Source organism: Amblyomma americanum, chromosome 7 (genome assembly GCF_052857255.1).
Source record: "Amblyomma americanum isolate KBUSLIRL-KWMA chromosome 7, ASM5285725v1, whole genome shotgun sequence".
NCBI lineage: Eukaryota > Metazoa > Arthropoda > Arachnida > Ixodida > Ixodidae > Amblyomma > Amblyomma americanum.
In genome coordinates, this window is record NC_135503.1 from 116,371,703 (window position 1) to 116,399,491 (window position 27,789).

The window sequence follows — 27,789 nt, forward strand, 5'->3', positions numbered from 1 at the left end:
AACGGCGTAATACACTAGCTGTTTCACAACAAGCGGTCAACAAAGGCGAGAGAAGAGCCGTTAACGAGGAGCTGGCTCTGAGAGATTACAAAAAAGACACAATTTTAAATGAAACAGCTGAACTAGCCCGAAGAAGATGCGGGGTCTTTAAGGTAGTTGGTTGATTTGGATTTGCTCACTGTAAAAAGTTTGGCAGCACCCGCAAGAACACCATCCACTGAGATTACGTGTCCTAAACCATAAGCTTCCCAGTGGTAAACCCGAGCTTCTTCTAGTTCCACTGTAGCTCAATCTCAGTCAGACAAACCTGAATGAGCCTAGTGGACGGCAGATGTAAATGAAGCCTAAAAAATGGGGAGGAGGGCAGAATTAAGCTCGACATTAAGGGTACGACGTGTATGGGGTTAATTGTCATGTATTCTGAAGTTCATCCTCTACTGTACATTCGTATATTCCTGGGAGTCGTCATACCCCTCCTGGCGCAGTGGTGCAACGGTTAAGTGATGTCCCACTACGCTGCGAAGGCATGTGTTCACAGTGATGGGCCTTGTGCGACCCAGCTTGCTCTTCATGAGTGACCAATCATTAATTTAAATACCACGTACGTGCCACGCTACGCAGTTTACTCACTATCCGATGGTGAGCTTGGGATAACGCTGTAAAGCCACGTGACCTAGGTGGCCCGCCTCCCAGGCTGCTCTATGCGGACCACCTGCCAGAGCGATGCCCGTGATTGTTCGCTCACAACGCCGGCACCGGATTTTGTGGCGAACGAGTGCTACAGCGTTAAGAAAAAAACCGAATATAATATTGTGCCATACCAAAAGGCACGTATGGTGCTTCTGCGTGCCGAGCATAGTGTCCACTATGAGTTTGCATGTGTCCGGCGCTGGCATATTTCGGGCATGATTTTTGCCAGGCGCTTGTTCCGCCTAGTCCCCTGGCACCGTTACAATGAGATGGAAACCTCTGCTCCCTGCACGAAGTTCAGCCGCCGTCTATGCATAGCAGAGGAACGTACTGTCTTTCGTGGGATCTTCAGGCGGTGGTAGTCAACGCGGAGCGCTATGGAACTGTCCGTATACATTTCATTATGCTAACCGGGTGCCGTGTGTGGGCGGACTGCATCACGACAGTATGAGGCATAGAGTCCACATGGCGGGAACTGCTGAGGCATGGCTCCGTGACCGATACTCCGTATGGCCGTTGCAGCAAAAATGAAGGCGCATAGCAAGTGGCTTCGAAGATGTCACCATGCTGAGCAGTCGGAACGAGGGCACAGACGGCATGACGAAAACGTTAGCGGGCGGCCGAACGAGTAGCAGCAAGGATGGACTCAAGTGCATCAAGGAAAGAGGCATGATCGGAAAATGTATAAATAAGACAAGGAACAAATTGATGAGCGCACTTTAGGCATTCGAGGCTGTGCATCTGTATACACTTCTTTTTGGGCGAGTTGGTGCATACTTGATTTGAAGAAAATAGCGCCAGAGCATGAAAACCACCAAAGACAAGGACGTGTCTCGTCCTTGTCTTTTCGTGGTTTGCATGCTCTGGCGCTATTTTCTTCAAATCAAGCATCTGTAACGCTTACTGCACGCGGTGAGTGCACGTATATATAGCGTAGATGTTCTAACGAATTTCAGTGGAAGTCAATGACTTGCTTACGCGGTAAGTGATCTGTGCCCGCCGTCTAATCTCTGCTGTAGCAGTTTAAACAATCCAGCGAAAGCTCGCCCTGTGGACCTACTTTCGATGATCGCGATGATTGAATATGTGATTGGAACTGCTGAGGATAGGATTGATTGTCTAAATAAGTTTATTCAAGAAAAACATGGACTTTGTCGGATGTGGCGAAAGAAACTTGTTCCTTTTTCGCAACCCACTGATGAGTTCGTGACTTTTTGACAATGCCGTGGTGCTTCTGTCGTTCCATGTGTCTTCAGTACAGTGTGCCCCTTCCTCTTCCGTTAGAGCTAGTAGTCCCCCTCGCCGTCGATGCACAGGTCTCTGCTGTGCGGTGGAACATCGACGTCGCAGGTGTCCACAAAGTGGTCAATGCAGTCTTGCGGCACATTATCTTTCATTGATAACTTCACCCAGAGAACGCACTCTGAAATGCAATAGAAACGAGAAATGCCACTCAGCATATGGTTCGGTGGGATAGCGTTTGTAGTATAGAGGAAGTTCTCAAATTGCAGTGGAGGCAAGGGGAAGTGCCACAAATTTTTTTTTTACCTTCACACGTCGTTCATGCACGTTTTATGTGTACGACACTACCGACTGGCGAACATGACACAATGAATGGGAAAAACGACATAGGTATTAATCTGTGTCATTATTTCACGCTATTCTAATTAATGTTTTATGACCGCTCTGGTTAACACCATGACGTCCCAGCACACCCGTTACAGGAGAAGACAGAGGAGATATTTCTCGAATGTACTCGTAGCAGTGCGCACCTGAGAGCGCTGGCCACTGCACTACACAGGCCTGGCGCTCCTCTCCCAGCACGTTTGACGATAATCGCTATCATTATTGCTGGCGACCGCAGACGGAAAGTTCAAACAACATCGGGAAGACCCTGGAAGAGAGTTGCAGCCTCGCGGAGGCAACGATCGCTAATCTTTATCCCTGAGCCTCCGCTACGTTCTGGACATTTTGAGCGTGTTTATCTATAGGTGCGTTGCAGGGTTGTATGCGGTTCTCTGTCAGGCTTCGTGCGGAGAAGTAGACGTTCCCGGTTCTCGGGAAGCCGTGAAGTGCGAGCAGTGATTGCAAGAGTTAAGTAACGAGTCAGCTTCGCTGCCTGACTGTTAAGTGTTCAGTAGTTTGTGCAACTGAAAAGGAAGTGTTTTTAATTCTGTTTGCTCGTGCTGTCGCTTCCGTCGTTTCACTGTTTGAGTAAAGTTTAATTTGCGCCATCCTTTGAGCGCGTTTAAGTGGTTGTGCTCTACAAAAGCCCTGCCGTATAAGGTGAACTTCGGAAGAGAAGCTGATTTTCCTGCAGTGTTACTGCATTGTGTTTAAAAGAGGTGTTGCTTGTGTTCCCGCACCCATTGTCTAGACTGTTGTTGTGTGAACGTTGGGCCACTTATCAGCTATTGACGTATATGCGTTCAACTGACTGACTAGCTTGTTGATGAACGTTCTTAATTTTCTTTCCTTTAATATTTGGTGTTTATAGCGGCCACTTATTCTTTTTGCGGTCTGGACGAACATATGCGTCACTGCCAACGTTCATTTTTTTTCTGTGCAGTTATCGAAAATACTAAAATAAACAAATGGAAGCAGGCAGTTACGGCGTCGCAATTGCAACGCGTGCTATTTGGAAGTGGAGGAATTCAAGACTCATGTCGCGCCACATCATCATTGACGACAAATGGCTCTTAACCTGGTAAGAGCTCTTCAGAACAGCATCTGAAATAGCCTGCTCCTGAAATACATTCATAGCAGTCAATAAAACAGCCGGATCGCAACACAATGTTCCCACGATCAGTGGTGTAAAATTCTACAAAGGCGCTAGTTTTCGAGAGCTCAATCTTTCCCGATTTCTGACAAACTCGCAGGGTCAGAATATTTCTAGAGCACTAAATTTTGCGAGGCAGAGGAGATACGCCCTGCAGCGCGCCATTTGCCCAGATTATTCGAGGGTCCATTTTTTCGCGAGGTCGGTGTGATTCGCGAAAGATGCCAAAATGAGGTCTTCGCAAGAATCCACTTGATTACGGTATTTCACCTAAACACGCCGATGAGTGCGTATTACATCGCTTGTAACGTTGATTATCTTCTCCTAAATCGATATGGGAATAATTTCAATCATCGAACAGCCAATCAGCGTTACTCAGCTTATCGGATCAGCAACGTCAGTAAGCTAGCCATGATTACCGTGTGATACAGCGCGCGGAACATCAACTTTTCTCAAAATTAGCGGTCACTGATGTATCAGGGACGCAGTGTTTCATATTGCGCCTCGAATGCTTTCCTCAATTCCAAATTGTTTTATGATCGGATTTAAAAAAAACTGGCTAGCCCGCCCCAAGTACTCCTGTGGCTCATGCACCAGCGACCAGTAGAAGAGGTACCGCAGCAGTAGTCGATAATTGAATGAAAACACTCTCCCGCATCGAAAGTCTTTCTGTTTTGCTCCATAGCCGCATAGACCCCTTACGATGTCCGTTGTATTCCATGTCAAGGACGACACAGGTCTCGTAATCTGTGTAGTAGTATCTACCTTCCCTTGGCGTAGGATCTGAAAAAAAAGGAAACGTGTAAAACGCGCACTGTGAAAAGTTCGCCATTCGAACCGATATTTATGAAACTCGAACAGCATTCTTGAACTTCAATAAATAATTCACGAGGAACACAGTCCACAAAACATCTAAACTCGTCAAAAGAGCAGAAACACGCGGCTTCGACCAAGAAAAATATTTGATCATCAATTTCCTTGCTAGACCAAATGCGAATTATAGGTGCTCTAGCATTTTGGTTTTCACTTCGATTCCGGTGTTCGTATCCATTGTTCTCAGATCGAAGTTTTTCGGATAGCGATAACAAGTTAATGCCATATGCGAGGGGTTGGTCATTCTCTAGTTTACATTCATACATCTATGGGAGTCCTTGTACCACCCCTGGCGCTGTGGTGCAGCGGTTAAACGTTGCGCCACTGCTCTGATAAATGCAGGTGGTGTCCTCGGTGGGGCTTGTGTGGTCCAGCTTACTCTATCCGACGAGCAGCCTCTCGCGACTAATCATAAACTGAACTGCCATCGGTCACAGTAGACAGTTTGTACTATGGGGAGTGTATATATATATATATATATATATATATATATATATATATATATATATATATATATATATATATATATATATATATATATATATATATATATATATATATATATATATAGTTGTTTTTTCTGCTGCTTTATAAGTAATTTCCTTTAAGCGATAGATTAATCTAAGTATTATTAGCCCTGTGATTAGCACTACACACTAAATAAGAAAAATTAAACATTCCCCTGTGCACCTTGGTTTCGGTGACTGTTGGCTCCCTTCGTGTATATATATATATATATATATATATATATATATATATATATATATATATATATATATATATATATATATATATATATATATATATATATATATATATATATATATATATTAGCAGCTAGTAGCTTAACGAGGGTCTCGGTTCTGGCAGTCTTGATGCCATAAGAAGGCTCTCGCACAGTTTCCGCCCTCGCCGTTAGATGACGTTCTACGTCACACTCGCGGCATTACACGACGTGCTACGTCCACCGCTATGGAAGAGGGTGACGCTGGTGAACGCTCTCAAGGTCCGCTTACACGCAATAAACATAAATACCCACAAAAGAAGCAGACTGGACATCCGTCGTCGTAGCTCAGTTGGTAGAGCACCGGACGCGATATTCGAAGGCCGTGGATTCGGATCCCACTGGCGGCGCGGTTGTTTTTTCTGCTGGTTTACAATTTATATCCTTTATGGGACAGATTTATCGAAGTATTATTCTCCTATTGATTGGCACTTGAAATTAAAAAAATAGAAACATTCAACTGTGCACCTTGGTTTCGGTTGGTTTCGGTGACTGTAAATATATATATATATATATATATATATATATATATATATATATATATCGTTGAATAAAGTAAGCACTTCTCAAAGACACATTTATAAACGTATATACACACATACGTGGCAGGTTGCCCGTAACCGGTCGGTAGATGGGAGCCTGCCACGAAGCAGGCTTCGGTCAGCTTGTGGAGGCACTTAATCTTCCGTCTTAAGTGTATGACGCTGTAGCCTTAACGGCTCCCTTCGGTGGCCTGCGGTACTATTTGCGTATCACTTCGCGGCCACGGGTAGAGTTCTTTCTTTCACATGACGCTTAGCCTAGCTTTAAGAGTACAGTGCGATAGCATTCGAGAGCCCTCTTGTGCAAACACATTCCTCACAGCACTCTTGGCCTAGTGGGGCAGCAGTTAAGCGGTGCGACACAGCCGTGTTGGTGGCTGTTTTATACAAAGTTACAGGCAGTGCTTGTGAGACCAACGGTTGCTCTTCCCGATCGAGCTATCGTCGCCACTCATTGATATAATTGCTGCCTGCGACTGTGGACAGTTTGCTCACAATCCGAAGGGCAGGTTGCCACCTGCTATCGTGGGCAGGTTGTGATGATGTGAGGTGGTCACGTAACCTAGGAGGCAGGTGGGCCACCTGCTTTTTCAATCATAGCGCTGCTGACGACGCCGAGGTTTCTGAGGGATGGAAGCCTTAGCGCTGTGTCGTTAAAACTGGCAAACAGCTTTGCCGGCTGCCAGAATTGTTGAAATATTCTACAGAAACTTAGTAAAAAGAGGCGCTCTTACCGTCATCAACTGTAAATGTTAATGTTCCAGGTTCATCGCCCACCTTGACGTAGAAGGGAATTTCACGCCTTCAAAGAAATAAAAGGCAGAGAAAACGTGAAATATTTTCTGTTATGGTTCCGCAGATCTTTACGAACATTCAATGTACATACCACTGTTCTTGAAAATTATGTGACTTAAGAAGACTAATTTTTTTCTAGTCATTTAGCTGCAGGTACAGAAATAAAAAATGCGGGTCACTTATGCAAGCCTTTAAAAAACTATATAGACAGCGATAACTCGCAAGTCGCTCATGCCCCAGCATTAATTGTGTACTATGAGCAACGAATGAAATGCGAACAAGAAAACTCAGGTGGAAACACAAAAACATAAGCAAATTAGCTTCTAGTTAAGAAATTCAATCGAGGCTGATTAAAACTTCTGGAGAACAGTCCTAACGCCTTCATATTTAAATAACCTGAGTAAGTATTGAGCTTCCTGTGGCGAAGTGCTTTTTGTTTTGTTCTTCGTGGCTGAATTGTCTTGTCCGCGTTTCATTCCTTGCTGATGTACGTAGGCTATCCGAACCATCTTCGCTGTTTGTTTGTTTGATGCTTTGCTTGTTTGATGTTCCCGGCACTGATGGCCCATATGCCAAATATGGGCCGCCAGTGCCGGGAGCATCAAAATCAACGGTGCTATTTAACTGAAATGTTCAGGATGCCAAATACGAAAACGACATCCGCGTCCCTTTCTTCATTACGCTAGGAGCTCAGAGTCCGGGGCGAAGGATTCAAAGAACATGAACATCCCAGAATTGCACAAGTGCCGCTAATCTTCAGCTAGTACTACGATCTCAAATGCATCCAGACACTTTTTTAGCGCGGGCATGAAAAGGCGCATCGTACAAGTGCTAGTGTATGATTTCTCTTTCTTAGACTATTCGCACAAATAGGCCCATATGGAGGGAAAAAGGAAGTAAGCCGTCTTCTAGCGCACTCCGGTTTAGGCTTAGGGTAAACTATTAGGGGCCCTTTTTTAAAAGAAGACTGGGAATTTGGCATAGCGTAATGACGTACTAGACCGAGCACTGACTGTTGCATTCATGCTCTTTGAGGTACGACTGTTGTGAGCATGTAAATTTATTGTAAACCACCAAATTTTATCGAACACTTTGCGCCGTCTCTCCATCAAAACGTTACACTAACGTTGGCGCTAGACCAATGAAGAGCTACCCTCTGGACTTCCGTTTCATGCTAGCACCCGGCATACTTCACGTGCTGTCTTTGAGCGGCCGTTATACATCACGGTCATTCTTTCGCACAAAACTAGCTATGTTATCCAAACAAATTTCCTTGCACTTAGCAGCGTCAAGGCGCTATTATTCTACTTAGTGCTTAAATTATCGGGAAGTAAAAGCCCTAAGTATGCTTGCGCCACACCCGAAGCCTGCAACTCTATTACTTTATAATTTCACAAAAACGGGTTGACACGGGAAATTATTGAGGCCGAACGGACCGCAATTTAGAAAAAATGTTTAAGCAACCTTTATTTGACTATGTTATTAAAGGATCTTGCACATCTGGGTCATATTTGGTAATAGTTTAGCTTGTAGTGCGCTGATGATCAAACAGTGATGCTTTGGCATAAAAACCATTTTTTATTTGCAGAATAAACCATTGTAGGTAGCTAGCGCTATGCTTTTTCGACCCATGAGTCCGTGTCTTCGTCAGGCTACATATTTATTCATTTTGGGTAGAAAACAGCGTGAACGGACAAAAGACAAAAGTAAACACAAAGACGAGCGCTGGCTCGCAGCTACATTTTATATTCAAAAAAAAATATTTCTAGCTAACGATCACATGAACGAATAGGTCTCAATCACATGCTCAGAGTACTATCTAAGAACCACGCCATAGGTGAATGGCTAAAATCCCCTACACCCCGATTGCAGGACAGCCGCGACAACCAAAAGAAAAACGAAAAAAAACCCCGAAAACAAAAACCAAAGTCACACGCATGATATGTTGTCTAGGAACGTAACCTTTTAACTGACTAGCAATAATGAAGGCTGGCTAACGCATTGCTCCTGGTTTTTTCGAATATAGTATGTTTCTATTAATAATTTCCTTGTCTTATCTCTGTGAATACAGCGTATTAAAGAAAAACAGGTTGAATGGTTTAGTCAGCCTTCATTATTGCTAGTCAGTAAAAAGATTGCTTTTCTGGACAGCACGTGATGTGTTTGAGTTTTTGTTTGCTTTTTGTTTTCGCATTTTTCTTTTTTGGTTGTGGCGGCATGCCTGCTGTCTGGGTGTTGGGGTTTTTAGCCATTGACCTGTGAGGTGTTAGATTGTATTGTAGTCATGTGCAAGGGAGCTATTAGGTCATGTGAGCAATAGCTATCAATATCTTTTTCTGAATAAAAGGTGTAGTTACGAGTCAGCGGTCGTCTGTGTATTTCCTTGTTCTCTGTCTTTCGTCCGCTGGCGCTGTTTTCTAACAAATGAACACATACCAACTAGCCCGACTATCTATTCTTCTACAGTATATTTTTTCATATCTAATATTAGCTTGTAGCAACATACTACAGTAGTGGTGGATACAGTCGGACTCAAGTCAGAACAAAACAAAGCTTGAGTATATGATAGTTAATTGAGGTTGTCGCTGAAAACCGTGGCAGCTATGCGCCGAGGTGGCTTGTCGCTCGTCTTGAGGACACTTTTGTGTGAAAGCACCACTACACTGATCCGCTAGGTGGCGCCGCCCTGTTTAGCTGGCTGCCTATCGAGCTCCGCTTTCACCTGCCCCTGGCCTAATCCAGGGCTTCGCCCGCCCCTGGATTTCCTCTCCATCGTTTCCGGAAGGCTTCCGAAGCACGTGGATACCATCGGCATCACGGCCCGCTGCCGGGCTGGCCCTTCAAGCGCCTCCAAAAGTCTGATGCGGCGCGGCGCCTCGCTAACCCTACCGCGCCGCGCCTGCACCTCTGCAATGCAGCGTCTCACGAAGCCCCTGCAGCCCAGACCCACTGATGCCGCCACCGCGGGGCCTACTCCAACCGCCCACGCCACCGCGCAAAATCCTGTCGCAAACAACACTGTGAGCGACGCTGGGAGCTCCGGATCGACGGCCGCGGCGCAGCCGGCAGCGTTCGTCGTCGCCGCAGCGTCAACTGCTCGCCAACTCCACGCTCTAAGAGACGTCAACACCTTTGGGCCCATAGACGCGTCGCAGCCGCCTGCGTTCGTCGACGCCGCCGGTTCCGCCGCGCCTACACCAGCCACATTACCCGCTGACACCAAGACCTGCAGCCCGGCACCAGCGTCACAGATTGCGCCTCAGGCTGACGATTCGTCGGCAGACATGGACTTCATGGCGTCCCCGGTAGACGACACTCCATCCCCGGAAATCAGCTGGAGCACCATCGGTGCCAGCCGTAAGCCTGCCTCCGCCACCCGACCCCGCTCCGAGCTCATCACTGTTGGCATACAACTCCCTCCTGGTACCCTCAATCCCAAGCTGCCTCTCTACGACGTGCTCGCCGCAGCCACCTCCGCTGCACAACTTTCCTCCAAGACCAGTGCAGACATCACCCTTCAGGCCAAGCCAGCCCAAAGCCTTGTGTTTTTAAAAACTCATTCTCCTCTCACCGCCAACCTCCTACTTTCTATCACGCACCTTCACCTTCACGGTAAGCCTGTCAGCATCAAAACTTATTCCCCCCATCCTCCCATCTCATGCCTCGGCGTCATACATAACGCCGGTGGCCACTTCACTCTTGATGAGCTCATGCATGATCTAGAATCTTTCAAAACAGATATTCTCGCTGCTCGCATGATGGGATCCACTCAATCAGTGCTCATAACGTTCGCTGGTACCGTCATCCCCCACTTTGTATATTTCAAACGCGTTGCCTTCCGGTGCCGTCCTCATAAACCTAAGCCTCCCACCTGCACCCGTTGTCTCACTCTAGGCCACCGCGCCCACCAATGCCCCCAGCACAGCGTTCCGGCAAAGTGCCGTCGCTGTGCTGCTCCTCTACCCGCTGACCCTTCCGCTCATGTGTGTGCCCAGCCCTGGTGCGTTCATTGCCAGGTGAACACCCACCCCTCCCTCGACCCCACTTGCCCCTTCCTCCTTGCTAAACAACGCGAGTGTGCTAAAGCTGCATACCTCCGACGCCTAGCTTTGCGCCGGGCCACTCAACCCACCCCCTCCTCCTCCTCCTCCTCTCCTCCTCCTCCTCCTCCTCCTCCTCCTCTAATCATGAATATCCATCAGCTCCGATCACATCACCACCAGGCTCCTTCGCCGCCATAGTTAAAGGATCCTCGGTGCCAGCGTCCCTCTCTTCCACTACACCACCCTCTACATCCTTGACTGACGCGAGCCGCTCCTTCGACCTCCGGCTCGCAATGCTGGAACGCCAGCAGCGAGAGCAGCAGCGCATTTCCCACGATCTACAACAGCAGATACATGCCTTGACTCGAACCCTCCAGACAACCACCTCCTCTCTTACCTCCCAGCTTAGCAAGCTAAATGAGCACCTTGCCACGTTCCCCACTCCCTCCTCCAGCGCCCAAGTCGCCCCTTTGGCTGACCTTGTCGAAACCACCACACAGGCACATCACACTCGCTTGGTTCAGCTGGAAACTTCGGTTCTCCAGATTCTTACCACCCTCCAAGCACAATCAAAGCAATTGGAATCTTTCACATCTATGCTCCAATCCGTCCATGAGTCACTGCCCCCGGCAAAAAAGAAGGAACGCGTACCATCGCGTTCCTCTCCACTCTCATAATGGCGTTTGGCGAGGACCTCGAAATTGTGCAGTGGAACTGCCGAAATCTTTGCCACAATAAGACCCCCCTCCACCAGTACCTACTCACCCGCCCCTCTCTGCCTCATTTTCTCCTTCTCCAGGAGACCCGGACGGCCCGCAATGTCCCAGGCTACCGCGCCTACCATGCCACTACGGCCACGCCACTTGCGTCTATTTATGTACGCAGTGACGTGCTCGTAGAGCAAATTGACATCCCCTCCACCCTCCTTAAATATTTAGTTTGTGTGGTTTATTACCACCCTTCTTCCCGCATCTCACTCGTCCTTTTGTCTTTTTACAACCCCCCTGTCACTTCCTCTTTATTCTCTGTTCTGGGCAAATTCCTTCACTCTCTTCCTTCTACCTCCCATCTCCTCTTTGGTGGTGACTTTAATGCCCCTCACACACTCTGGGGCTACCCACAAACCGTCAAACCCTGCCGCCTCCTGCATTGTCTGGCCCAGGAACGCCACCTCACCCTTCTTAATACTCCTGGCTCTCCTACTCGAGCGGGCATTGCCTCACAACGCCCCACGACACCCGACCTCACTTTCTCTCGGGGTTCACTTTCCTTTCACTGGCAGGTGACAGCCGAAACTCTTCTAAGTGACCACTTTCTCATCCATATCACCACCTCTCTTTCCCACATCCCTCGCTGTCATCCGGTTATTCACACTGACTGGCATGCTTTTCGCACTAATCTCGCCTCCGACTCCTTTCAATCCTACGACGACTGGACGTCGCGCATCTCTGCAGCGCTCACGTCCAGTAGCCGTCGCGTTCGCTCTCGTTACCCAATCCAGGACCCAGATCCACACCTTATCCGTTTATGGCGTCGCCGTAAACGTCTTCAACGCTCCTTTCGCTCCCAACCACACAATGCCCAACTTTCCTTCCGGATCACTGCTCTGCGGGCTGAGATCGTCGCCCACTGCGCCTCCCTCGAGCACTCTCGTTGGAGTGCTCTTTGTGATGGCCTTGATTCTGCATTGCACTCGCGATCCGCATGGTCTCTCTTTAAATCCCTCCTTGGCAATAAGCCTGCCCTTGCTCCCACTCTAGCTAAAGCCCTCACTCAGGGGACTCCCTCCGAAGTTTTTGATCAACTCGCCTCTCTCTACCTCCCGCCCCCTCTGGCACCCTCCTACCCGGTGTACTCAGGTGGACCTAACCCCGATCTGGATCAATGCTTCACTCTCCGGGAGCTCGAATCTGCTCTGGCTGCTAATTCTACACGCTCGGCTCCCGGTGAGGATGCCATTACATACACCACACTTCGTAACCTTCCTGACTGCGCCAAAGAATTCCTCCTTCAAACCTACAATGAGGCCTGGGAGAGCGGCTGCTTGCCGAGCTCCTGGACATCCTTCCTTATTTCTATGATTCCAAAGCCGGGCAAACCTCCCTCTCTCTCTAACCTCCGCCCAATCTCCCTGACGTCGTGCGTTGGTAAGACACTTGAGCGAATGGCTCTGACTCGCCTCTCTGATTTTCTTGAGGCACGGGAGTTCTTCCCCCATTCTCTCATTGGCTTCCGACGCCGCGTCTGTGCACAGGACATGTTTCTGATTCTCCAGCAAACGTTCCTGTCCCCTACACCCACTCAAATTTACGCACTTGTGACTGTCGATGTTCGCAAGGCCTTTGACGGTGTTTGCCACGATCACATCCTTTCTCAACTCGCCTCTTTGGATTGTGGCTCCCACATGTACTCCTATATCCGCTCATTCCTCTCTAAACGGGTGGCTCGCTTTCGAGTAGATACCCACTTGTCTAACCCACACCACCTCAGCCGTGGCACTCCTCAAGGTGCTGTTCTCTCTCCTACCCTTTTCAATCTCGCTATGGCCCCTCTCGCCTCCCAGCTAGCTGAAATTCGCGACCTGCATCATATATTTTACGCCGATGACATCACTCTCTGGTGTTCATCTGGCTCTCCCGGTCACGTACAGGACACCCTGCAACGTGGCCTAGATCTCATCGACTCCTTTCTCACCACCGCTGGCCTCTCTCCTGCTCCTGAGAAATCCGAGCTTCTCCTTCTCAACCATTCCTCCTACCAGCGCTCACACAATCACTTCGTCTCTCTCCACCTTTCTGGCTCTCCCATTCCTGTCGTCACACAGTGCATAGTTCTTGGCTTCCCTTTGCATGCGGCTAAGAATGTGCAAGCCCTCCACCGCGCTGTCACCGCCTGCCACTCTGTAACTCACCTCCTGCGGCGCGTGGTCACTCGACGCTCAGGTCTCCACGAGGCTCACGCGTGCCGCGTTGCCCACGCGCTGGCCCTCAACAAAGTCTTGTACTTTGCACCCTACGCTTCCTTCAATCAGACTCAACTTAACGCTCTCGAGACTGCCCTTGTGGGCCTCTACAAGGCAGCTCTCAACCTCCCTATCAATACCTCTACCACTAAGCTCTTTGCCACAGGCCTCTTCCATCCTCTTCGTTCTCTTCTCAGTCTCCATCGTGACTCGCAACTTGCCCGGCTTTCCATTACCCGTCAGGGTCAGTGGTTATTGACTCAAGCGGGTATCTCGCCCATTCCATTCTCCCCGTTTACCTCTCCTATTCCCACCCCCGCTCCCAATCTTCGTATCGTTCCCCTCCCGACCAACATGTCCCCCGTCCTGCACGCCGGACGTCGTCATGCGGCCGCACAGCACCATTCCCCTCTCTTTGATACCCAGGGTGTAGCTTACACGGATGCCTCCTTCGTGGCTCCTCGAGGTTCCTGCGGCTACGCCCTGTACCATCCACACCTCCCTGCTCCTGAAACCCACACCAGCGGGCCGTATCTACACCCTCCAGACGCATTGTCCCTCGAGGTCCTCACCATTGCGCATGCCCTCCAGTCAGTTGCCCTCCTTCGCTCTCTCCAAGAGTACACAGTCTATTCAGACTCACAAGCCGCTATACACCACATACAGAAATGCACCCTGACCCCTTCTCTCCAACAGGAGGTCGAACGAGCGGTCTCCGCACTGCAGCCTTCCATCGTTTTCCTCCGCTGGGTCCCTGGGCATTCAGGGATTGACGGCAATGAGCTGGCCCATCAGCTCGCCCGCGACACACTTTTCCGGGCACCGTTGATCCCCTGGCCCAAGCCCTAGGAGAACGGTGGGAGGCTCACCCTTCGCCGCACCATAAAAGAGGTCTACCTTGAGCTCCGCCTCGACAAACGCCTTTACCCTCCTCCTCATCCATCACTCACGGTGCCGGAGTCTCGCCTTCTTCGGCACATTCAGATGAATGCAGTTATCACCCCGTCCCGCCTCTTCCTCTATCGCTATTGATCGGACCCTTCCTGTCCCAACTGCCCTTGCATCTATGCGGACCTGGCCCATTGCCTCTTCTATTGCCCGGCTGCTCAGCAGTCGGGTTCCTTCCCCCCACCCTTTCTATCCATCACCACCTGGCTCGACTGGCTTGGCGCTGAAGGGGAAGAAGAACAGCGGCTTCTGGTCGCCCAGGCGGTCGACATGCTCGGCCTATAAATTATGGTCGAATAAAAGTCTTTACTACTACTACCACTACACTAGAGCAAAGCTGAAAAACCCGGGTTATATGTGAAGACTCAACCTTTGAAGGAGCCCACCTGCTACGTCAACGCCCTGAACCGGCACCCCCTCCCTGCGCGCGTCTTGCGATAGCGGCTGCCGATAAGGGGTTAACCGGCACCACTGCTCCACGCGCGCGGCTGCCGATAGCGGCTGACGTAGGCGGCAGCGGCCTGATAACTCTATTACGTTCTACTCTTCAAGGCGAAGTTTACACGTCCTGGAAGCTTTTGGTGCGCATGTACTACATCACAAGCAAAGCTGGAAAACTGGAGGGGAACTTATGGTTCGCCTTAATGGTATGACGCGATAGCGTTGGTTAATGTCCATATATGCAGAATTGGTAATTCTCAACTTTACATCAATACATTCCTGGGATTCCCCATAGCGCTCATTGAGCAGTGGTGTAGTGATTAAAGGGGCCATGACAGCCTATTTTCACGCATACCCTGCTTATCGCATTTAATCCTCAACATGCTAAATTAAAATTCCCCCACGTTTCAGTTGATTCTGTGCGGTAAATATTTTTAAAATGAATTTTTTCCGTTTCTTCTGCGAACTGCTTGCTGGTCTGGCAACCTCTGATCGCTGACGTCAGGGGGGGCATACGCGCCCCCCGTCGTCTGCTGCGCACTGTTGAGGTGCTTGCATGCGCACCGTAGGCGCGCGGCGGTCGCTCCAAAAGTTTCCTGTTTTTTAGCTTATCGAAATAAAATGCATTTTCAGTGTTTTATTTTCGGAAGCCGTCAGCTTAGAACGCAACCTGAGTGATCCTTAAGAAAGTGGACTTGCTCGTGACACCCCTATTCTGTTTTTTGAGGAAACAGAAATCGATGGACCCATGCTTTATTATTTACGCTCATAAACAAGTTGTTTCTATGTTATGAGTGTGGTCTCTTTTGAGCAGTCAAGTGCTCCCGTATGTGAAAAGCGGCACGTGCCGTGCATGCCTTAGCCGATGTGCGCCGTGAGAGCCACGGCGTTTGGTAGCTGGCTACCAATTTCTTGTCCGCTATTCATCGGCTCGATAATTAAACTGAAACTATCATAAGGTGGCACTAGAGAAACCTTGAGGCACGAAAGGAGCAGGGAAAAGTGCCGAATGAGACGACTTCCCCGCTACATGTGTGCATTTGTGAGACGAACATACATTCCCTTCGGCTCGTAGAACCCTTTTGCAGGAACCAAGCCGCTCGCAAAACCATACGCGACTCGAATGCTTTCATTGCCCGCACCGGCGAATAGTCGCCGCCGTCTAAATGAGCGGTTGGAAATAATAGTACATCATTTAGCATTTACTGTGCGTGCGCATTGTGGCCTAGGAATGCGACGATCACGACAACTGCAGCCCCGCGCTGAGGTTGTTTACATAGCTGTGCGCAAACAGCACAGCTCATTTGCGTGGCATAAAATGCAAGGTGGGCTCTCCTTATCTTAAATATTACGTAGTATTGCTCAGAACTTGTAGTTTTACTCATTTACACACTATGATAACACTGCAATAAGCGCCGCTGATGCTATATCGCCTGCTTGGGAAACGCTTCGCATAGGACCGGCGCTTCCCGCTTATTGTATCTGCTTCCTCTTATGTCGTCAGTATTCGATTTTAAAGCGCTTTAGCTAAATATACGTTCGGAAATTACTTGATATAATGAGAACAACAAAGATTTGTTGTCCACAGTCGACGCCGACGGCTGCTGCCGGCTGCCTTCAGCCCATGCTGTGCTGACCGGGTCACATATCGGCACTTCCCCCTTATTGTATTCGCGCCCTGCGATATAAGCAGTCGTTGCTTTGAGGGCACTCTAGCCAAAACTACGCTCGACAGCTATTTTCAGGCGCTAAAACTTGCGAATTCGCTCTCCACAATCGCCGAAATCGCACACACGAATGCTGCGCACACGCTAGGCCTCATCACGAAAGGGGCCGGCGGTCCACCGTCGGCCGAAATTCAAGCATCTGGCAAAAGCGTCAAGCATCTGGCAAGCATCTGGCTCGTTTCGCTTTTTTCGATAAGGATAAGGTACACAAGCGCAGTTTTTCGGGCCGTCTATTCACCGGGCGTGAAGCTTTCGCTCAGCCGCACGAGCCCAGGCGACGGCGACGAGCGGCACCGTCGTGCGGCGTTTTCTGCCCGTGTTGCTTGCCTCGCCGATAGGTTCTATGCGCATGCACCAATTGAAAGCACATCTTCGCTGCTGCACACACATCGCGTATGTGGCCGTGGCTAGCATGAGGTCCAATAAGCTTTAAAATTCTTAAGTTCTTAGAATGTCATGCCAACTAGTCCCTCACCACACTCTTCTGGTTCCCACCAAGCTGACTCCTTACACTACTGCGATACGTGGTCGTTGGTCGTGCTGGCGTGGTTGTCGGTCTAGCGTGACAGACCAGTGCGTCAGCGATGGCATTTGCACGCCGACCAGCCAGCGGACTGCCGATCGCCGTCCTAACGGCCTAGTGTAAACGGACCCTATACCTATACCGAAGAAACTGCGTTAGTGTTATCGCTTTTGCGGCACCGGTCACTGATATATGGGGGCGACTGCGACTTCGATCGCCCGCGAAAGTACAAGGGGAATGAGATTGAAGCAACGAGAGCAGAAGACGTTGCTCCGTGCATGCCCTAGTGACGTCACGAGAGCATTCATTATGGCGGTCGCTGCCGGTGGGAGGAGTTTCCCGGTCTCAATTTCGATCGCCTTTTTTGGAATATCGAGCGCGTACAGGGCAGCGAAATTTCGGAAACTGAATCATAAGCTCTTGCATTAGTTACTGAAGCACCAAACTGCAATATGAAGAACGACCATGTCATGGCCCCTTTAAGGGATGCGCCACTGCCCTTCGATGACAGGTGCTTAAACCAGTAGGGCTTCTGCTACCCAGGTTGCTTTTCCCGAGCAACCTCTCGCGACCAACCATTTATGTAACTGCCACTTACCACGGTGGTCGGTTTACTCGCAATCCGATGGGCAGATTGTGACGACGGCACAAGGTCACGTGACACAGGAGCCCGACTAGGCTGCATCTCCGGGGGTTGGCCACCCTACGCTACCCCACTTTTCGCTCACAACGCCTACGACGACGCCGGGTTTTCTGCGCAACTTGAGCCTAATTGCTGGCGCGTTCAAACCCGGGGTATGTGTGAAGCCTTGACCTTTGACCTTAAAGTTGGACATTGATGTTGCATGCGGCTGCCTTTGACGCGGTGTTGCTTCAAATGCTTTCACACGTCCTACTCGGTTTAACTACTCGTTTAACCCTCGGTTTACTCGTTTAACCCTACCATTGTTTAACGCGATAGCGTTAAGGCTCCCGTTGTGAAGAAAATCCATTGTCGTCGGCGTTGTGGGCGATAAATAAGGTGGCGTAAAGGGCCAAAGAAGCAACCTAGGTGGACCAGATAGGTCACGTGACATTGTGGCTTCGTCGCAACCTGCCCACCGGATTGTGAACAAAGCAACCACCCTGGCAGGTGGCATTTGATTTATTAATTGATTGCGAGAGGTTGCTCGGCAAGAGAAATTTGGTCGCGCAAGAAACACCGGTGGCAGCACCTGCCATCGCAGAACAGTGGTGCACCTCTTAACCGCTGCCACATTGCGCCAGGAGTGGTATGCGGAATGACCAATTCTGCATGTATGGCATTAACTCATTAAGGCTGTCGTGTCATAATCTTAAGGCGCCGCTTAAGTGTACCCTCGAATTTTTTCCCTATGGTATATCAACTGCCTTCCCAATTCTACTATAAGCAGGTGGCCCAGCAGGTGATAGTGTTTAATCAAAAATGGTTTTTAAAACTGCTTCTTGCCTGGTGTGAATTACGCTTTATCACGGCGGCCGCATGTCTATGGTTATGGCGTCAGATGCCCTTAGTGCATACTTTGGTGAGTGATCAGTCCCCTGAAAGAGCCAGACAAATGTCGCTGTCTGCGTCGCTGGGTCGATCTCTGTTCGGTTCCCTGCCATGCATTCCAAGATACCGTCATGGTCAGAGTCACTTATGGCCACCGTGAACGGGTAGTTTTCGAACACCTGCAGCAGGGTGGGCAATCAATCAATCAGTTAATCAATCAATCAATCAACCAATCAATCAATAAATCAATCAATCAATCAATCAATTAATTAATTAATTGTTTAATTAATTAATCGATCGATTAGTTTGTTGCTGTTGCACTTTGAAAGCTTCATAAAGGGCGAAGAGGATGACGCACAAGTAACGTGACAGGTCTATACATGAAAAAATGACTGTCGTGAGCCTTTGCCGCGGTCTTTTATTAGAAAGGAGAAAAAGTATATCGCTCAATAACAACAGGGCAGGCAGCAGAATCCGCATGGCAGCGAGATCAATCGTGTTATTCTGTTTGCCTGCATTAGTGATTTTCAAAGGAGAGTCCAAAATAAAGAGAAAACTCTAGCCTATATGTAGCAGGCAACAACACAAAGGACAAACTGTGTACCTAAAATTCAAGCGAGAGGGCGGGCACCATATCTCTCTAGCAGTATGAGCGCTCGTCATCTATGAAATTCTCTGTTGACTGCCCAATGCGAGCACTCCTAGTCGAGAAAAAAACGAGAGAACTTGTCACAAGTAGGCAAAATATTTTGTAGTTTGGTTGAAACGAGAGATTATTTCGCTTTTTTATCGTTTTTCTGTAGTGCTGTAGTTTTTATGTTGTCATTTTTTATAACCTGTAGTCATGTAGTACTTAAATTTTGCATAGAAACTAGACAAAATTACCGTTTTAGTCTAGAAATTTCTGTTCTTACTACAATCTTTCTTCCAAAGCATTACAGGAAATCTGTTGTGAGGACAGAAACTTTTCTCTTCTTCAATTGGGGCTTTGCTTCGCCATGCGGTTTACACTGCTGATCACATATGTTCAAGCGGGCGGCGGGGGAAGGATTGGTGCTTCTGAGAGAATGCGATTGATAAGAATACCTCAGCGCAAATTTTTGCGATTAGGAATCTCTTGCTTGCCTACGGGGTAAAGGCAAGATAAAGAAAGGTTCTTTGATTTATCGAGTAGCGCTATAATTCTGAACTATAAACCAGTGGCCTTCTGCTCCTTATTAATGATTTCCTGTCAGCCTTTGGGAGGGCTAGTCACATCAGCTAGAAGTGGTTGAATGGCTCAGTAAGCATTTCAGTGCCATTTGAGGATTGGGTTTAAGTATCAGCCTTGGTTGTACACATGACTGGTAAAGTCAATGAAAAAGCCAGATTTTTTCACAATCTTGGGATTGTATCGCTAACATTGCCTTGGTTTCTCTAGAAGGCTATGCAAAAGTTCTTTTTGGGTACAAAGAAAGCATTTGCATATTCTGGCTAAGAAATTAAGAAACCATTGTAAGACTACGCTGCTGAGTTTCTGTAACGGAAAAATCAGCTTTATAGTTACGACGAGGAAAGATAACAATATAATTTGGCATTTCCTGCGAGAACAGCACTTGTTATAGGGGCATTCGAAACTGCCGGATCATGCACCTTTCAAGGCGAAGGAGCCAGATGTGATGTGGTCCTTGTTATGGACTAGATCTCCTCTTATATGTTCTATTCTGGCTGAGTTGAACAGACTCGATGTGTGGGCATCAGTGGCCGACGGGCCCTCATCGGTGGGTGCGCCAAGTAAGAAACTTTGCGGCGATAGGTTGGGCGCAGCTAGCGAACATAGCGTTTGATTGGAGATCAGTATACAGTGTGTATGGCTCGGCTGATTATGACGGTTAGGAAGAAAAACAGAGAATACTAGCGAGTGGTAGTGCTATCTGAAAAGGAATAAATTTATGTGTCCTTCCAATATGGGCCTGAAAGATGAGAGGCATCACAAAGCTTTAAATGAGACAACAAAAGTGCATTCATCCGCAAAAAGTAAAATGGCAAGGGTGGCTTTAAAGCAGCGTTAGAGAGCAGCAATCATCCCCATTGAAGGTATTTTAGAAAATTGACTCGAGCATTTTGCTAAAACACATAGAACATTTCGACGCCGTTCTCTTGGGACAACCGAGTGAATACAAAGAAACGCGCACCATCATCGACATGGACATGCGTTAACACGGGGAGAGTGTCACATGTGATAGGAAGTTTGTATTGGAAGTATGAGCTAAAGAAGTTTGGAGAAGATGACGAGGATGACGATAAGCCTGACGTGCATTAACCCAAGAATAAAGAAGATGAAGTATTTGGTGAGGTGGGAACAGATGATTGGTAGAGAACAGAAGAGGAAGACGACGACGGCGACAAGGATGACGTGTACCAACGACGAGGTTAAAAATCGTGAGAGATAGCGTGGCACATGGGGGGGGGGGGACAGAGAAGCGGAGGTTCCGGCGGGTCAGGAACACCTCGGCTGGAAGACGGCGACGCCAGCTACTGCTCCGGTGAACTCGAGTTCTGCGGCTTCGCACCGTGGACTTGCTGTCGTTCCTGAGCCCGTTACGGCGAGTCAAAGGCTGACGCAACCACCTGCTACGGCCAGGGGTGCCTCCAGCGCTGTTGCCACCCATCCGGGTGGTGCCCCCAACGCCAACATCACCAGCCTCACCTCCACGGGCACTTTGACCGTGAGCTCGTACGATGCCGCCAACGACGCCTCCAGCGACGCCATCCTGAGAACTTCGAACACCACCTTGGCGCCGGCTACTGGACCCATGCAAAGCTTCATCAGCACCGCACCGTGAGCACGAACGCCGAACGCTAGTAGACTCGGTGTTCCCGCGCAGTATCTATTGGTAGTCTTTGTGTTAGTTTTGTTAGTTAGTTTTGTGTGCTAGGGTTTTTGTCACGTAGGGAGCATTAAATGTGCGTCTGTGTGGGTGCACCTGTCGCCTAGTCCATTCTTTCGGCCCCAGTGTTCTCCGTGGATCCGCGACAGAGTGGGAGTTGTAAAACTTTCGAGGCGCTTACCGCGGCTACCGCAGGACTTTTTAAATTGATGTTACCAGAATGTCCCTTTGACCTACACTAAACTAAACATGGGTGATTATGATTGTGATGAGGCTCCACGGTAACTTCGCTGCAGAAACGTTTAGTGAGGGCACTGGCGACAAGCATGAAATGAATACTTTGCACAAGGAACACAGACAGTAACATTACTCATTGAGATCGGATGATGTCCGGAGAAAAATAACTACACACAGGAAGCTCGAACGCAGGCATGAATGAGACAAAGTTGGTTACTCTGTGTATTCACCCTATATTCACTTCTCTGCCACTAGGCATGGAAGCAGTGCCAAATGCGATGTCTTAAAGGGGCCTTGACAGCCTGTTGTCACGCGTATACCCTGCTTGTCGCCTTTAATTCCCAGCACGTTAAATTACAATTCCCCGAATTTTCAAATGATTCTGTGCGGTAAATATTTTTGAAACCAATTTTCTTCGTTTCTTTTGCGAACTGCTTGCTGGTCTGGCAACCTCTGGTCTCTGACGTCACGAGGGCATACACGCCCCGCGTCGTCTGCTGCTAGCTGTTGAGGTGCTTGCATGGAGACCGTAGGCAGCGGTCGGTCAAAAAATTTCTTATTTTAGCTTAGCGAAATAAAATGCAGTTGCCGTATTCTTTTTTGGGAAGCCTTCACTTTGGTACTCGAGCTGAGTGATCCTTGGGAAAGCGGACTTGCTCGTGGCGCCCGTTTTCCGATTGTTGAGGAAACAGAAATCGATGCACCCCCTCTTTATTATTTACGCTTAGAAGCACGCTGTTCGTATGTTGTGAGTGTGGTCTCTTTTGAGCAGTCAAGTGCTCCCGTGTGTGAAAAGCGGCATGTGCCGTGCATGCCTTCGCCGATGTGCGCCGTGAAAGCCGCGGCGTTTAGCAGCTAGCTACCAAGTTCTTGTCCGCTATTCATCGGCTCGATAATTAAACTTAAATTATCAAAAGGTGGAAGTAGAGTAACATTGAGGAACGAAAGGAGCACAGAAAAGTGCCGATTGCGACGACTTCCCCGCTGCATGTACGCGTTTGTAAGTCGAACATACATTTTCTTCGACTAGTAGAACCCTTGCAAGCCGCTTGCAAAACCCTACGCGACTGGAATGCTTTCACTGCCCGCACCGATGAATAGTCACCGTTGTCTAAATGAGTGCTTCAAAATAATAACATAGCATTTAGCATTTTGCTGTGCGTGCGCATTGTTCTCCAGGAGTGCGACGATTACAACTGCAGCCCCGCGCTGAGCTTGTTTACATGGCTGTGCGCAAACAGTACTGCTAGTTTGGGTGGCGTAAAATGCTAGGTGGATTCTCCTTACCTTAAATATTACGTACTATTGCTCACAAATCGCACTTTTACTCATTTACACACCATAATAACACTGCAATAAGCGCCGATGATGCTATATCGCCTGCTTGGGAAACGATTCGCGTAGGGTACCGGCGCTTACCGCTAATTGTATCTGCTATCTCTTATGTCACCAAAGTTTAATTTTAGATCGTTCTAGCTAAAAATACGTTCGGGCATTACTTGAATTAATGAAAACAGCAGATTTGTTGTCCACAGTCGACACCGACGGCTGCTGCCGGCTGCCTTATGCACACGCTATGCAGACCGGGTCACATATCGGCCCTTCCCTTTAATTGTACTCGTGTACTGCGATGTAGGCAGTCATCGCTTTGTGGGCACTGTAGCCAAAACTACGCTCGACAGCTCTTTTCAGGCACTAAAACATGCGCATTCGCTCCCTGCAATCGCCGAAATCGCACACACGAATCCTGCGTACTCGCTAGGCCTCGTCACGAAAGGGGCCGGTGGTCAGTCCACTGGAATTGAAGAATATTGCAAAAGTTCCTCACTGATAAGTAAGAAAGTGTGAAGGTATGATATGTAGCTGCTCGTTTCGCTTTTTTCGATACGGGTAATGTACACAAGCGCAGTTTTTCCGGCCGTCGCCTCACCGGGCGTAGCTTTCGCTCGGCCGCACAAGCCCAGGCGACTGCGGCGAGCAACGAGCGGCACCGTCGTGCGGCGTTTTCTGCCCGCGTCGCTTGCCTCGCCGATCGGTTCTATGCGCAGGCACCGATTGAAAGCACATCTTCGCTGGTGCACGCACATCGCGTATGTCGCCGTGGCTAGCATGAGGTCCAATAAGTTTTGAACTTATTAAGTTTACAGAATGTCATACCAACTAGTCCCCCACCACACCCTGCCAGTTCTCACTAAGCTGACTCTTAACATTACTACGATACGGGGTCGTTGGTCGTGCTGGCGTCGTCGTCGGTCTAGCGTGACACACCGGTGCGTCAGCGGCGGCATTTGCATACCGACCAGCCCTCCGACCGTTGATCGCCGTCGCATCGGCCTATAGTCTGACCGGACCCTACCTATATATACCGAAGAAAAACTGCGTTACTGTTATTATCGCTTTTGGGGCACCAGTAACTCATATATGGGGCCGACTGCTACTTCGATCGCCCGCGAAAGTATAGGGGACAAGAGACCTCGCTGCGCATATTGCAGCAACGAGAGCAGACGACGTTGTTTCGTGCATGGCCTTGTGACGTCACGACAGCATTCAATATGGCGGTCCCTGCCAGTGGGGGGGAGTCTCCCGGTCGCAATTCCGATCGAATTTTTTGGAATATACAGTGCGTCCAGGGCAGCCAAATTTCGTATATTGAATAATAGGCTCTTGTATTACTGAAGCACAAAACTGCAAAGGGGTTGGGACATCAAATTTTGAGGCTATAGTAAGCTTGCTATGGGCTTCCTCTGTATGTATGGTCACCCACGGCGAAGTATTGGACGCAACAAGCGCTTAAAATATATTTTAATTGAGCTCCAAAGGTCCCTAATTGCTCTTTCTCACGATGTAGGCCCATCGCTGGCGCTATAGGTGCTGACCTGGTGCCCTGGGAACAATATAAGTGAATAGCAGTGACACGACAACACAGTAACGTGACGTACTATGAACGGCGACGCGCGACATTGGCGAGGCGCGGCCTGGCGCTGGTTCGGCGACTCATCTGTCGGTGTGCTCCTCGGCATATATGCCGTTGCTGATGCATCAGCCGGCGCCGAGCGAAACCTTCATGTTGATGAGACGATGACTCTCTTGTTTGCACTTTCGCCGTGATACGAATAAGCGAAACGAGCGACTGCATTTCATATGCTCACCCTTCGGCTCACCTGCAGTACGAATAGGCCCAGTGAGTACGCCGGGTTCGTATGTGCAATGTCGGCGATTGTGGAGAGCGAGTTCACAAGTTTTAGCGGATACATATGGTCATCGAGTGTAGTTTTGACAACAGTGACTTTAAATCGAGGATTGTTTACATCATAGGACGAAAATACATTAAGCGGGAAGCGCCGCTGCTAGGCGGTGTGACCCAGTCTTTCGGTCAATGCTGCAGGCGCCCGCGGCGACAGCTACAGTCGTCGGCGTCGCTTGAGGGCATCAAATTAAGCCATTTTGTTCATCTCAAATGGTACCGAACATACCTCTGGATAATCCCATTTAAATTCAAGTACTGAACCAATCGGAAAAAGCAAAAAAGCAGTTACAACGAGTCAGAAACGCCGGTCCTACGCGTTGTCAACAACCTGGGTATGAAGCATTCCCCAGGCTGGCGCTCGAATTCTTCGGCTATTCTTGCACAGTTATCGCACTGTGCAAACATGTAAACCCGCAATCGGCGCAATAGAGATGAGCTTGCGTAACCTAAGTTGAATGCAGCTTGAAATTCATGCCGAACTAACGCGCAGAATTGGTGCCTGTAACAGATGCAGACATGTAAACAAAAGTAGCGCCGAGATGCAGTCGTCGTCATGGGCGCATTCTTGGAGGAGTTGCGTACCCGTGCGGTTAATTATGATCCCTGTACAAATGTCTGGAAGCGTTCATTTAGCCAATACATGGACTGTTTGCTAAACTAGCAGCAGATATCGTAATCAGCAGCCACGGGACCCTGAGCAGTCTCGCGGCGAGAAGTGAAGACAGAGACAGAGGAAGACAGAGGAAAAGTGAGGCATCGTGTCGCTGTAATGTGACCAGTGTCAGCTACGGGCCACCGACATAGACGTCCGCCAAGCATCGGCGTCGGCGTGGCAAAGCGAAATACAACGCAGAAACCGCGTTGGCATAAGCCGTATGGCGATTGAGATCGGCCGAAGCGAGTCTCTTGGTTTCAGGACTCGTTCCTCGCTCGCTTGGCTTTTCTCAGTATATCGCAGTATACCGACCAAGTTTGCCGGCACATGATTTCGAAAGGCGCTGCTATGCATAGCACCTGTACGAGAGCACACGACGCAGCAATACGTGCGTCACAACGTTTGGGGCCCATGTGACCAGGGTTGCTGTTCTTCCCTGACCGAGACGTCGCAGCACACCCCGGCGCTCAGAAACCGAAACCGAAATCGCTCTTTATCAATAATGCAATAATAAATTATTTACCCCACTTATATAAATTGCGCAGCGTGTAACACGAGTTTTGGAGCAATACGCAACGTTTGGAACAATGAACACGCCAACCAAAAATTTGGTGTCTCCACCCCTTTAAGTTTTGCAATTCGCAAATGCGGCAAAGCATGACGTAGTGGCAAAGATAGCCATAAGCCGCGATAACTTTTGAATTACTTTGCAAGCGGCATCTTCTGTGGGCGAATAGTAACCGGAGTTGTACTACCTTGAAACTGTCCACCACGTCATAGGGCAGCTTGTGAGGACCGCCGGGGTCGGCCAGCTTCGCCACAGCGCCGGTAATGGAACAAAGGGCCACAAAGGAAAGCGCCACAAGTTTACTCATCGTAGCTTCTAGGAGACTCTAGCAGTTCAGAGTTGTGTAGTCGGGGCTTATGTTTGCGTGGCGCGCCAAATGGCAGCTAGAGGAGAGGAGGTTATGACAAAGCTGTCGCGTCATTCAGGGCCAAAAAATGAGGGCTACAGGCTGCGATGTGCGCCGCTGATATTGCCACTTTAATAATTGCATTATATTCAGTCTTGCTGACTGGATAGGGGAGAAAAAAAAAACTAGCTAGACAGGTATGAGTGACATATGAACTTTACACTGAACTGAAACACGGAGAAATGAATTGCAGCTTGAGGAAGAACTTTTTGAAGTTTTTTGTTGCATAGTGAAAGTAATCAGCCGAATGCCGCATGTGGCAGTTGGCTCGTATACCTTGCTCACATGCGGCCCAGTTTGGACGCCGTGTCTGCGACATATTTCTAGATTTGAGTGATGTTTTATACATTTAATATAGCGGGTCATTCATCTAAAATTTCCTGCACTTTTAAAAACTGTATTTCTGAGTTACAAGAGTGCTTTTTTCGACATAGCATTGTCAGCAGTGTAGCACAGAACAGAGCTTATACGTGCTAACTAGTAGGCTAGTTAACTAGTATTAAATCGTAGATTTTTAACAATTACTGTTATTCAAGTTATTTATTGAGAGGTATGTAGCCCACTGTAAGTGAGATCGACGTCAGTTTTGAAAATTTCTAAAGCACCCTTACCTTAGAGTAACTGTAATTGTAATAGTAAGTGAATCTTAACCAGCCTCTGTGCGATTTTTCCAATTAACCTGAAATCTTGCTCGAATAATTTCCACTTGCATCTTAAAAATTGAGTATCCAGTAGTTCAGCTTCTTACACATGGATTGCTGTGTATAACCACAAAATAATACTTCGTGTTTTTTTTAATGGCCCAAGTATATTGTGTGCAGTTTTAGCGATCCGTTATTATTCAGTTGAGCAACACTAGATGACGGACTTTCATAACAGTACTTGTGCAATATTCTAAACTGTGCACGTATGGAAAAAAATCAGTATGGAACGTAGGCACCTACGCAGTCTGTAGCTTCAGCGTGCAGCAAGTGAAAGGGCTTTTACAGTTTGTCGGTGGAACGGATACATTCAATTGCTATTATTAATAGGAAAGCATTAGATGGCTACGTCCCGTCAGCAAAAGCTTCTCCGCACGATTGTGTCGCTTTATTAATATATATGTTCAAAAGTTTGATTGTTTTAGATCGCGCGTGATTAGATCTTGCTGTGAGAAAATATGGTTGATGAATTGCAATTTATTTAT

At 48.5% G+C, this 27,789-nt stretch overlaps 1 protein-coding gene across 1 annotated transcript; it reads right to left on the reverse strand.

Moving 5' to 3' along the window:
• Positions 1–1,808: 1,808 nt before the first annotated feature.
• On the reverse strand, positions 1,809–26,549 carry LOC144099507 (uncharacterized). The gene is made up of 5 exons (XM_077632865.1): positions 26,385–26,549; positions 18,648–18,799; positions 6,403–6,470; positions 4,172–4,252; positions 1,809–2,113 (listed from the first exon to the last, which is right to left on the reverse strand). The coding sequence occupies exons 1-5, from the start codon at positions 26,502–26,504 to the stop codon at positions 1,977–1,979; spliced, it is 558 nt and encodes a 185-aa protein (XP_077488991.1). The 5' UTR covers positions 26,505–26,549; the 3' UTR covers positions 1,809–1,976.
• Positions 26,550–27,789: the final 1,240 nt, after the last annotated feature.

Excerpts from the sequence above, each read along its gene's own strand:
- LOC144099507 (XM_077632865.1), bottom strand. The coding sequence starts at position 26,504 with ATGAGTAAACTTGTGGCGCTTTCCTTTGTGGCCCTTTGTTCCATTACC. Across the intron at positions 18,800-26,384 it reads ACGTGGTGGACAGTTTCAAG|GTGTTCGAAAACTACCCGTT; the intron begins GTAGTACAACTC and ends ACCCTGCTGCAG. Across the intron at positions 6,471-18,647 it reads GGGACTGATCACTCACCAAA|GCGTGAAATTCCCTTCTACG; the intron begins GTATGCACTAAG and ends ATTTCTTTGAAG.